This window comes from Canis lupus, chromosome 9 (assembly GCF_003254725.2).
Source record: "Canis lupus dingo isolate Sandy chromosome 9, ASM325472v2, whole genome shotgun sequence".
In the NCBI taxonomy this organism is placed as follows: Eukaryota; Metazoa; Chordata; class Mammalia; order Carnivora; family Canidae; genus Canis; species Canis lupus.
Genome location: NC_064251.1, coordinates 6,249,244 through 6,261,429, shown reverse-complemented (window position 1 = coordinate 6,261,429; position 12,186 = coordinate 6,249,244). Strand labels below are relative to the sequence as shown.

The 12,186-nt window shown below is 57.7% G+C and overlaps 1 protein-coding gene across 3 annotated transcripts; it reads right to left on the bottom strand.

The window, feature by feature from the left end:
* Nucleotides 1-191: 191 nt before the first annotated feature.
* FDXR (ferredoxin reductase) lies at nucleotides 192-10,185 on the bottom strand. 3 transcript variants are annotated; one of them, XM_035720996.2, is made up of 12 exons: nucleotides 9,820-10,184; nucleotides 9,169-9,266; nucleotides 4,491-4,586; nucleotides 4,156-4,278; nucleotides 3,839-3,952; nucleotides 3,371-3,472; nucleotides 2,498-2,605; nucleotides 2,169-2,253; nucleotides 1,854-2,053; nucleotides 1,600-1,771; nucleotides 765-935; nucleotides 192-623 (listed from the first exon to the last, which is right to left on the bottom strand). In XM_035720996.2, exons 1-12 carry the CDS (start codon nucleotides 10,088-10,090, stop codon nucleotides 493-495), a joined length of 1,671 nt encoding a protein of 556 aa, XP_035576889.2. In that variant the 5' UTR covers nucleotides 10,091-10,184; the 3' UTR covers nucleotides 192-492. The 3 variants fall into 3 exon arrangements, with proteins under 3 accessions (XP_035576889.2, XP_025323710.3, XP_048969875.1); XM_025467925.3 differs by having other exon boundaries at nucleotides 10,012-10,181; XM_049113918.1 differs by lacking the exon at nucleotides 765-935 and having other exon boundaries at nucleotides 10,012-10,185.
* Nucleotides 10,186-12,186: the final 2,001 nt, after the last annotated feature.

Genomic DNA, 12,186 nt, shown 5'->3' with positions numbered 1-12,186 from the left:
GGGCAGGTCGCAGCAGCAGGGCCAAGCCGAGAGGGACAGTGGGTTCCAGGCCTGGCTGCCAACCCCCCCAAGCCCCCTAGAGGCCCCTGAGCCGGGAGCTGGCTCAGCAGCGCCACCTGGTGACAGGAGGGGTGCCGTGGCTGGAAGGTGACCCCGGGCCCCAAAAGAAGTCGCACATCAACCACTGGCCCTCCATTACAGCTGTTTTATTTCCAGTGTATTCCCGACCTGGTGACCCTCCACAGTCTGACAGGAAAGAGGCGGGAGGGAGGAAAGTCAGCCAGCGCCTCCACCCATCCCTAAGGTTATCTCTGGCAAGGCAACCTTCTGCCTCGAGGAAGTGCTCAGAGGTCCCTGGAAAACAGGCAGTCGGGACCTGGTGCAGGGTGGGCAGGTGACACAGCTGTGGTGCAGAGTCCCGCTGACTGGCCCCAGGCCCTCTCCCGGGCCCAGCAGACCTTCTCTCCATGCCAGCCGGGCCAGGATCTAGGCTCAGCGCCCCAGCAGCCGCAGCATCTCCTGGGGATCCAGCAGCTTCTCTCTGGGCTTCCCAGCACCCTTGCCCCGGGACACCTCCTCGGCATCCAGCTTCTCCCAGTCCGAGAAAGACACAGGCCGGACCCCTGAAGCACAGGGAAGATAAGTCACCACCTTCACTTCCTCCTCCTCTTCCTCCACCCCCAGCCCAATACACCTCCTCCCCAACAGTGGAAAGGCCCAGGGCTGCCCACCATGCCTCCCAAGAGCTCATGTGGGGCCCAGACCTCGGCTGCTGAGCAGGGCCTCGATGGCCGCATAGCCAGGCCTGGGACCCAGTGGCAGCAGCCCAGCCTTCAGGTCCTGCAGTAGCATCTGGCCGGTGAGGAAGCTGTCGGTCATGGTAGTGGCAATGACCCCTGTGGGTCCCCGCTTCACCCAGCCGCTACAGTAGAGGCCTGGCAGGGGACAACAGGCTCAGCGAAGGGGAAGTGGCTGGATGCTTCTGGCAAGCCTGGGCCCCCAGCACACACACATATGTGCAGACATACATGTGCACACCCCAAGTCCTCCCGGCAGCCCTGTCGCCTGGGCCCACTGTGGCCGCTGGCCCACCACCTTGGATTCTTCTCCACCTATTTTTACCACACCACCCCTCCCACCTCAGTCTCCCTGTCGTCCAGGAGCTCTCTGAGGACAGCAGATGGATGGGTCTTGCCCTGCCACCATTCTCAGCAGGACCTTTGAAACATGAACTGGATGAATGAACGACTAGACAGGCATGTGGGTGTCTAATCAGACTGGAGGGTCCCTGAGGACAGGCGCTGTGGTGTATCTCTAAGCCCAGCCCCAACACGGGGGCTTAGCCCAGGGCAGGCCTTGGTCAACTGCACGACTAAGTAAGCAGGCATATGAGGGCACGTGGGCTAGACGGGGCCTTCCCTCCCAGCTGGAGCCAGGAGGAGGGTGGCTGGGCCCCAGGACGCTGTCCAGGGACAGGGCCTGCTCTGAGCAGTTTCTTTGTGCATGTCATTGGCCGAATGAATGAATGAACGGCCCCAGGAGACACCAGCTTCTCCATCCCCCACCAGTTTGGTGTTTTGCCTTCTTGCATCCTCTCACCTGGCACATCTATAACCCGGCCTTCCATATTGGGGATGACCCCACGTTTGGAGTCAAAGGGCACGCTGGGGTCGATGGGACGGCTCTTATACCCAACGCTGCTCAGCACCAGCCCACAAGGGAGGTCTTCCGAGTCTCCAGTGGGTACTGCGCGGGCAGCCTCACCAACACCCTGTGGAGGAGAGTGTGGGCAGCACGAGGCTGCAGTGGGGAGACTTGAGAAGAGGGGTGTCTCTGGGTAGCATGAGACTCACCTCCAGTCTGGTGACTGCCAGGCGAATGCCAGCTGCCCGTCGCCCATCTGGTGAGGGCAGCACCTGCTGGGGGCTTCGGAAAAAGCGGAGGCCCCAGGTGCGGGAGGCCGACGCCTGGCGGGCAGCCTCCTCGGCCCCTGGCCTCTCTGTGGCCGTTCGAAGCAGCAGCTCTGTTAGCCGCTTCCTCGGCCGGGGGACCTCTGTCAGCAATGAGAACATCTCAGGTCTGTCCTGTGTCACTGCCCTCCCCCCAGCCCTCTCTGGCCTAGACCATCCCCTCCCTAGGGAGCCAGGGGTCAGGTCAGGGCCCCTCACCCTTGATTCTGTCCTGAAGGCCCAAGAAATCCGTCGGATCCAAAATGGGCCGGGTTCCTGGTAACTGAATCATCTCCCGGAGCTCCTTGGGGGTGGGAGGGAGGGGAGGAGTTCAGGCCCAGAGCATTGTCCACTCCTGAGCCCACCCCAGAGCCCAGCCCAGAGGGGAGCCCCCCACCACCTACCACAGGGAGCATGAGGTCCCAGGGCCCTGCCTGGCTCCCCTTCTCCCACCTCAGGCGGCAGCCACTCTGGGGGGCTCAGTCCTGCCACACCCCCCAAGGGCAGGCCATCTCTTTGGGACCCTGATCCCCCTCTGGCCCCAGCACCTTAATGGTGAAGGCCACTTGCAGGGGTCCACGTCGGCCCACTATCCACACCGTCTTCACGCGACTCTGCCTCAGTACCCCCAGGGCAGCCTCTGTGATGTCTGTTTTCTGGCACAAAAGGAGGGCTTGCTGTCACCTGGACAGTGACCGCGCAAGGGGACTTTCCATTCGGTGGTTTTCCTATCCTCCGTGGGGGAGGGGGGAGGTCTGCAGCCGGAATTGCGCCGCCGCGCCTCCTGGTGGCCGGATGGAGCACTGCCTCCAGCTCCGCAAAGGGCTCCAACTACTAGCAGCAAACCAGGCTCCTGGTCTTTCATTCAACAAGTGTTTCCTCTGTGTTTAGCAAGCGCCCGGCACTAGGCAAGGGGCCCCGGGGGTGGGGTGTCAAAGGTAAGCAAAAGAGACATGGTGCCGGCCCTCATAGAGCTTCTGATCTGGTGGAAAGAGTGATAACTGGTCAAATATTCACGAATAAGTACAAAATTGTGGTGGTGACAAGCTTTGAAAGAAGTAGCCAACTGAGAAGGTATTACAGGGAAATGGACCCATTAAGGTGATATTGGAGGGCTTCCTGGAGGAAGGGACATCTGAGCCAAGAATTAGAAGATGAACACAGGTCAACTAGCAGGGTGGAATGATGTGTACACACTGAAGAGTTTTGTTTTGTTTTGTTTAAAATAAAGGCCCATGTAGCTGGAGTGTAGAAGCAAAGCTCACCGGCTGCCTTTCAGAAGGCCACTGCCTGGAGTCTTAGGGAAACAGAGGCACTGAGCTCAGCATGGAGGGGAGGCCTGAATCTTGTAGGCAGCAGCACCCTCTCCTCCGTATGACCCCCTCTCCTCCACTCCCCCAGCCCCTGACCTGCCCACTCACCTCCAGATACTCAGGTGGGGTCAGCAGGATCCGGGCCACATCCAGAGCCACATTCCCTTGCCCCAGGATCACGGCAGTGTCGCAGCTCAGGTCTGGTGCCAGCTGGCAGGGAGAGGTCTGGGTAGGGCTCCTCTAGTCTTGGCCCCAGTCAGGCTAATCTCAGCTCAGCCCCAGACACCAGCCGAGCCCCCAGGCTTCCCCACACCTGAGTCTCAGCTCAGAAAGCCCTCCCCACCTGAGCCTCAGCTGATGCCCCTTCTCTCCTACCCAGCCCTACCTTCTCCCAGAGGCCTTCCCTGGCTGACCTCCCCTCTCAGGCAGCCAGAGAGCTCACATCTCATCTCACTGGGAGCCTTGCAGTTTGGGACAGTGGCTCCCTCATTGCCCGGCTGTGGCATCCAAGAGCTGCCCCTGGCCCTGGCAGAGGGGTGGGGAGGAAGAAGTAGCAGGAGTGCTCCTCAAACTCACCTCACGGTTCTCAGGAAGCCCGTTGTACCAGCCCACAAAGGCCCGGGCCGAAAACACGCCAGGCAGTTCCTCACCGGGAATTTCCAGGGCCTGATGGTCCTCTGCCCCATAGCTCTGAGGAAAGACCCAGAGTGTCTGGCAGCAGCTAAGGGGCCAGGCCCACCCTGGCAGGCCTCCTCCTGGTTCCTCCTCCCCAGCTGCCACCCCCAGCCCTGCCCAGGGCCCTGCCCAGCAGTTTGGGCCTCTCCCCTACTGCCTTCCATCCCTCAGCAGGCTGCTGCCCTGCCCCAAGCCCCTTCTCCCCCACAGACACTCACCAGCACCACAGCATGGTAGGCTGCTTGCAGCTCCGGCACGGCCACGTCCCTGCCTACCACCACATTGCCATGGAAGGCACATCGGCCCGAGCGAGCCGTCTGGGTGAAGGTGTTGATGACATTCTGCAAGGCCCCAGAGGGGAAGGGGTTAGGGCCCAGGCACTCCAGGGATCCTGCCTGTGTCACCCCTGCCTCACAATGTCCCCTGGAAGGGAACCCGCGTGGCATCCACACAGAGGGCCTGGGATCACTCCATGCAGCCGGGGAGCCTCCCTCCCCTCCTTACCTTGACCCAAGTCTCCAAACCCCTCCTCCTCTGGCCCAGAGAGACCCACCTTCACCTCGGGGTGGTCAGGCGCCACGCCAAAGCGCACCAGGCCGAAAGGCACAAGCTGCTTCTCGTAGATGTCCACATGGGCCCGGGGGTGGTGCTGGGGAGAGGGTGGAAGCTGGTGGGGCCAAGGGAGAGGCGGAGCCCTATGGGTCCTCCCCTCCCCGATGGGGCAGCAGAGCCCAGCTCAGTGCGCTGAGGACACAGGGAGAAAGAGAGGATCCCGACTCCCCATCTGCCAGGAGAGCCGGACAGGAGGAGCGGGGCAGCACAGTAGCCCAGGCCGATGAGGCCAGACCTCAGGACTGCCGGCCCATCGAGACGGCCAGGACTCTGGCCAACCAAGGGAGAGGTAGCTCTCCCGCCACTGGAGCTGTACCAGGGGAGCTTCTTCATCTACTTGGGCCAGGCACAACACACAGCTCTGCCCTCAAACCCTTCAATATTTCTAGAAACGCTCCGCCAGTCTGATGAGCTGGGAACTTCCCTTTGAAATTCACACCCGCCTTAGCTCCAGTCTCCAAAACCATCCTGTTGGAAAAAGGAGCACAGGCCACGGGGCTGGGAGCACAGCTGAGGCTTTCAGGGGTCAGAGGGAGATGGAAGTGGCTCACTCTCAGTCTTAGAAAAAACAAGCTCACTGATCCAGTGGTTCCATATTGCCTGCCCTCGGGAGCACTGACCATGGGGAAGGCAAAGGGTGGCGGTGGGGCAGACAAGTCTGGTCTGGCTCTGCCACCAATCAGCCTGGCCTGGGCCTCAGACTCTTCCTCTGTAAACTGGAATGGAAAACAGGCCCCTCTCGTGTTGTTGGGAAGCATCCAGAAGGTCAGGGCAGTGAGAGATGTGGGGCCACTGGTCCAGCAGCTGGGGCTCGTATGGATGACACTGCCCTGCCTGCACCCCATCCTAGGCTCTTGCCGTGACCCAGTGGGACTCAGGCCCAGTGGGACTCAGGCCCAGTGGGACTCAGGCCAAATGAGCTCCTGCCCTCCAGCTGCCCTCACCCTTACAAAGGCTCATGCTCACCTCCTTACCTTTGTCCAAATCCCTTCTTGCTCTCCACTCCACTGCCTGCACCCAGGTCTAGCCCCTCTCCATCTGCCCATCTGTGCCACCCATAGGTAGCACCCAAATCAACTCCCTCACGCCCCACTGATGCTGCATGCACGCTGCAGGGACCAAGCCCAGCCCCTCCGCTGCCAGGCTCTGTGCCACAGGGAATGTTTCTGAACTTCTCCTTAAAGAGCGAGGCCTGGAGCACTGAGCCCAGCACCTGACCTACCACTGAGTGCTCAGTCAAAAAGCTGCCCTTTCCTATTACTGTTGCAGGTCACCGGCCTTGCCTGCAAAACTTCCCTGGCTGCTCACCACCCAGGCACAGAGTTCAAACTGCTTAGCCTAGTGGTCTATGCCACACACAGCCTGGCTTTTCACCTTTATTGTCCTTTCCTGCCATGGATCCTTCCCCTCCTGGTCACACTGTCCCATCCAAGGCCACCGCTGGGATCCTAGGCCTGTGGGCGTGTTTACTGGATATCTCTCATGGCCAACCTTGTCTTCAAGCAACCTTCCCTTCCCTAATTCAGCTCCCCTCTCCCTCTGGCAGTTCTTTCTCAGGGTTCTGCTCCCCTCTAAACATTCTCTGTGGTGCTTCCAATGTGGGACCCCTCCCATACCCCTGATACACATTCCCTGGGGAAGTCGTATCCACTCCCTCCTACGGCCTCAGGTTCCTGCAGAGCTACTCTCTCCCCTGCCAGGACTGCCCCCTCCAAACCTGACAGCCCTGGACGACACTGCAGACCCTCAAACCCATCTAGATGGAAGTCAACTCCTCCTTCCCCCTAAACTATTTCCTCCTGCTCCTGTGTTCCCTCCTAACCCATTCACCGGGGCCCATCCCCAACTCCGCTCAATGCTGCCCAGTCACCCACCCTCCCCTCCTCCTCCCCACTCCCCACTGCTCTCCTGGCCTGCAGCCCTGCCTCCCCGCTCCACTGTCTGCTCTACAGGTCAAAATGGGGGTGCTTGCCTAGAACCTTTCAGTGAAGCCAACTACCCAGAGCAGTGGGCTTCAGAATCCCCTGGGGTGTTTGTTTAAAATGGTTGATTCCTAGGATCCAGCCATGGAACCAGCAGTTTGATTAGGTCTGAACTAGGCACGGAAATGTGCATGTTGATAGGTACCCCCAAGGACTGTGATGGAAGGAAGGGAGGGGAGTAGAAAGAACCATGAGAAACTGCCTGCCTCCAAGGCTGGCTTCGGAGGCTCCCTGGATCTGGGCTCACCTGCCTTCTCCCTAGCTCTCCACCCTTACCCACAAGCCTTTCTTCCCCAACTCACTTGTCCCCGAAGGGGCATTTTCTCCCCTGCGGACCTGCATCCATGCAACTGTCTGTGCTGGGGACTCTCTGGCCTGCCACCCACCCCTTGTCCAGCTGGCAGCTCCTCCACATGGACACCTCTTCCTCCAGGCTGGGTTGGGCCCAGCTCTCTGTGCACTAGGCCCTCCACACCCTCCACCCCCAGTTTCTGCGCTTACACTATTAGAGCCTCAGGAATTGTAAAACCCTCTTCCCCTCCACTCCATAAACCACGCCCTCCACATTAGGCTGTCATGTCTTGAGCATAGGGGCCATGTCTGTCCTCCTCACACCCACGTTCCTAGTGTCGAGCCTATGCCTAGAACATATCAGGGTCCAATAAATCACTGCTGAATGGATGGCCCAGCATGGAACTCAAGAGCAGCTCTGACCCATAAATACAGAGAACGGACTGGTGGGTGCCAGAGAGGAGAGGGTGGGAGGTTGTGCAAAATGGGTGAAGGGGAGTGGGAGGCACAGGTTCCAGTTACAGAATGAATAAGTCACAGGGATGAACAGTACAGCATATGGAATACAGTCGATGGCACTGCAAAAGCAGTATATGGTGACAGAGGGTAGCTACACCTGTGATGAGTGTATCCCCACAACACACAGGCCTGTGGAGAATCACTGCTGAATACTTGAAACTAATGTAACATTGTGTATCAACTATACTTCAATTAAAATAAAAAATCTTAAATTTTATTTATTTAAGTAATCTCTACATCCAAGGTGGGGCTGGAACTCAAGACCCTAAGAACAAGAGTCATACAGTCTTCTGACTGAGCCAGCCAGGCACCCCAAAATAAATTTTTTTAATTTAAAAAAAAAAAAAAAAAAAGAGCAGCTCTGCCATCAGATTGCCTGCACTCAGATCCTAGCATCTTCCCTGTCCAGGTGGGACCCTGGGCAATGTCGCTCAGCCTTAATGTCCTTACCTATGAAGTAAGAGTCATACACCTGCCTCAAAGGTTGTTGAGGGGAAAAGACACACTGTCCAGCACCTGGCTCAGCTCAGTGCCACCGCCCCACATGTACTGCACATGTTCCTGGCTCAGAAGCACAGCCAGTAGCTTGGAACTCCCCGTGGGCAAGGACTGGCTTGAAACTGGCTCCTGTGTCCATCCCCCAGCACCTCTCACTAGGAAAGCGTGTGCTGGCTGAGTGTAGGCCAGAGCCGTTGCTCACACTGGGGGCACTGAGAAGCCTGCCTGGAAGGCCCACTCCCCAAATTTAAGGCTCAGCCAGCAAGTGCAACTTATACAAAACCCTCCAGGATCCCCCCCCCCCCAGGCCCCATGAGAGCCCTGGTCTCTGTCCCAGGGCCCAGGGCTCTTCTACCACAAGGCAGTTGGTCCCTGCATGATCCTCACACGTGCCAGATCCTCTCCAGAGCCCATGACCTCCTTCAGTGAAGCTCAAATGCACCTTCTCCAGGAAAGACTTTTTGACTGACTGCACCTAACTCAGCTCCTGCTGGTCACATCTCAGTAATTAGCTCTTTCACCTGTGTTGCTTGGAAGGCAAGTTATAGGTCACTTTTCAGCAGGGTGTCCAACCCATGCTAGTCTCCACGAGACCTCCTGGTCTTAACATAGCACCATGCCCTAGGCAAACTAGGGCGATGGATCACCCTACCTTTTCAGTTTCTGCATATATGTGTATATAATTAACATATTCACCCTTTCTCCTATCTCTGCACAGACAGAAGACAGTCAGCATAAGTCTTCCTCTCCTCCTCCCCCACCACCCGAGGTTCTCCCTCCCTCTTCCCTCCTCCCTCCCACCCAGATCTGCCCAAGTCTCAAGGATAACCAGCAGCCTTGGGGCCCTGCCCACCAAAGGCCAACACTGTAAGCCTTGAGGCTCTGGCCTTGGGGTGGGAGGGAAGGGGGGTGGAGGGCAGGCTGAAAGAACAACATAGCATGGGGAGGGCTGGCTTCAGGGACAGAAAACCCTGAGAAGAGGGAGTAGCCTTCAGACATAGGACATTAAGCACAAAGAGAGAGAAGAAGGGAAGATGAGAGGCAGGATAAAGTCACCCTGCACGTTTGCATAAACTCCCTGAAGGCCCTGGCCAAGGTGGCAGAGCAGACCATCTGCCATTGACCACTTCTCCCATACCTAAGGCCCTAGAGTGGGGAGCCCCGGATGTAGATGACAAAGTATACAGGGAGTGTCCGATCTACATGTACTGGGAGCCCTGTCCCCATCAGGGATCCAGGGGTGCTTTTAAAACCCAGAGAGGGTCGGGCTTGCCCTCGGGATTGGAGCAGGTGAATCATGGGAGAGAGAACCAGAAAAATGTGGCTTACCTTTAGCAAGTGTTGGGCGGTATAGAAGCCAGCGGGTCCACTGCCCACCACACAGATCTGGGGGGGCTGCTCCTGCGTGGAGAACTGCTGCCGGAAGCCTGATGGGGGGCAGGGGGGAAGGGATGGAAGGTCAGATCAGCACTTCCCAAGCCAATATCAGCACCAGACAGAAGCTAGAACTTCCCAAGCTTCACCTCCATTTGCACCCTCCTCCTCTTCTTCTTCTTCAAGGCTTTGGCGTTTGCAGGGTCCCTTACTTCGTCTGAACCCCAAAGGCTGTGTCTCAGTCCAGAGCCCCGCATCTCACCACGAATTTACTATGCCCACTCAATAACCTCCATCATCCCTGAAGCTGCCCTGCACAGTACAGCATCTTGCTTTACAGGGGTCCTTACCCACCCAGTTAGAATACCACATCCTTCCAGCGACTCCAAATCATCCCCACCCGGCGCTGTGGGTGTCCTCTGATCACCCACAGCGCCGGCTGCACCTCTTCGACTCACTCTCCCTCCGCGGAACACCGTATTGTCCCTATGGAGCCCGGTGCTTCCTACAGACCCCTGTTTCACCTCGGACCTTCAATAACCCCCATGCACCCCGCCTCACACCTGTGCACCTCACGGTCTCCCCTTCTCACCTCTGTTGACTCACATTTGACCGCACAGGCCCCCACGTGCCCCCGGGCCCACGCCAATCTCGTCGGCGTGAGTGCACCGCTCGGGTCTCGCCCTGGTCCCCTCTCGCCCCTCTCCAGCCCTGCCCCAGCTCCGCTCGGATCCCCGCACTTGGCGCTCGCAGGCCTCCCGCGCCCTACAGGTAGGTAAGTGCCCTCCTTGCTCCTACTCGGGGTGCTCCCGGCGGGAGGCGGCCGGGCCCGACGCCACGCCGACCAGGGCCACCAGCGCCAGCAACGCGGAGCCATGGCTGGGAAGAGCGACCAGCCGGAGGACAGGATCCCGGAGACGCCCCGCGCTGAGCGCGGGGACAGCCCAGCTCCGCGCGGGCTCCGGCCCCGCCCCCTACCCGGCCCCGCCCCTACGCGGCCACGCCCCCAGCTCCCGCCTTCCGCGCTCCGGGGACGCGCCGCGTGGAGGCCACGCCCCCATCCCCGAGAGAATCCCGCCCCCCCAGAGAAACCCGCCCGCGGATCCACCCCCTTATCGCTGACGGCCCGCCCCCAGGACTTCGGAGCCGTCAAGACTTAATAAATGTCTCCCCAACCCAATCATCGGGAGGCCGGAGTTGAAGGAGAACGAATCTCCATCGCTGTTGCAATCCCGCCTGAAGGAGCGAGCCAATTAAGAAGGAGCTTACATTTCTTAGCCCCTCCCCCTCGGAGACTCCCGTCGCTCTCTGATGACGCAGAGCCGGCCCCCTTTGAAGGCGTACCCGCCGCGCCCGGGCCCGGTTTCTTCCAGCCAATCACGAGTCAGGTTCCCTGCCCCTACCGTGACGACCACGGAGTCCGGAAGTCCGGGAAGAAAGGGCTCCTGCGGGGACTTTGGTCGCACCTGCGTCGTCTGCAGGTGTGACCCCGGCCGGATGCTGTCCGGTTCAGGTAGGGGTGGCTGCTGAAGCCCTGGTCTCGGTGCAGGAGTTCAGGGGGCGCAACTAAACCTCAGTAATTAAGGTAAATAATATGTTAATACATTTTAAGAGGTCGAAACTGATGCAAAAAAATCCACGGTGACCAAATATATATAAATATATTTTTTTATTTAAAAAAATTTTTTTAAAGATTTTATTTATTTATTCACGACAGACACACAGAGAGAGAGAGAGAGAGAGGCAGAGACCCAGGCAGAGGGAGAAGCAGGCTCCATGCAGGGAGCCCGACGTGGGACTTCCGGGTCTCCAGGGTCACGCCCTGGGCTGAAGGCGGGGCTAAACCGCTGAGCCACTGGGGCTGCCCAAATATATATATTTTAAAGATTTTATCTATTTACTTATTCGTGAGAAACCCAGAAAGAGAGGCAGAGACATAGGCAGAGGGAGAAGCAGGTTCCCTATGGGGAGCCCTATGCGGGGCTCGATCCCAGGACCCCGGGATCACCACCTGAGCCAAAAGCAGATCCACTTGAGCCACCCAGGGGCCCCCAAAATTATATATTTAAGAGACGGGATCCGTGATCAACTCTGACCCCAATAACCTAAGGCCAGCTTCAGCTTCCTTTTCCCCCATGGTCCCTCCCGCCAGGCACTTCCTTGGGGAGGCTTTCCCTGACCTGTCCTCTCCCACACTGGGTTAAGGCCCCTGCTTGTCCCCTGGACGCTCTACTTTATCGCATCATCGGTTATTACACTGCCTTACCTTTTTTTTTTTTTAAGATTTTATTTATTTATTTATGAGAGACACAGAGAGAGAGGCAGAGACACAGGCAGAGGGAGAAGCAGGCTCCACCCAGGGAGCTGGACATGGGACTCATCCCGGGTCTCTAGGATCAGGCCCTGAACCCAAGGTGGCGCTAAACCGCTGAGCCACCCGGGCTGCCCCTGCCTTACCATTTTTTAATTGCCTTTTTATTGAACCCTAACAGAAAAGTGCACAAATCATACATATACTGTTTGATGAATTACCACAAGATGTCGGACACGTGCCTCTCTTTGTCTCTCACACACACACACACACACACACACACACACCCGGCTGAGAAGTAAACACTGTTCCTGGTTTTTACCAAGTCCTTGTGTTTTGTGCCTGTCCCTCTAGACCAGGGAGGGGCTTGAACGCCAAATCCTAACCCAGCACCCGTTTTCGTGCTAGTGCAAGCTAATGGTTTTTCCATCCTTAAATGGTTAAACAATTGAGAAGAATAATATTTTGTGGCCTATGAAAATGACATAAAGTTAAAAGAAGTAAGTTTTATTAGAACACAGCGATGCTCATTTCTTTACATATTTTCGGAGGCTGTTTTCACACTTGCCTTGAGTAGTGGTGACTGACACCATATGGTCCACCAAGCCCAAAATACATATTATCTCGGGACACCTGGGTGACTCCATAGGTTAAGTGCCTGA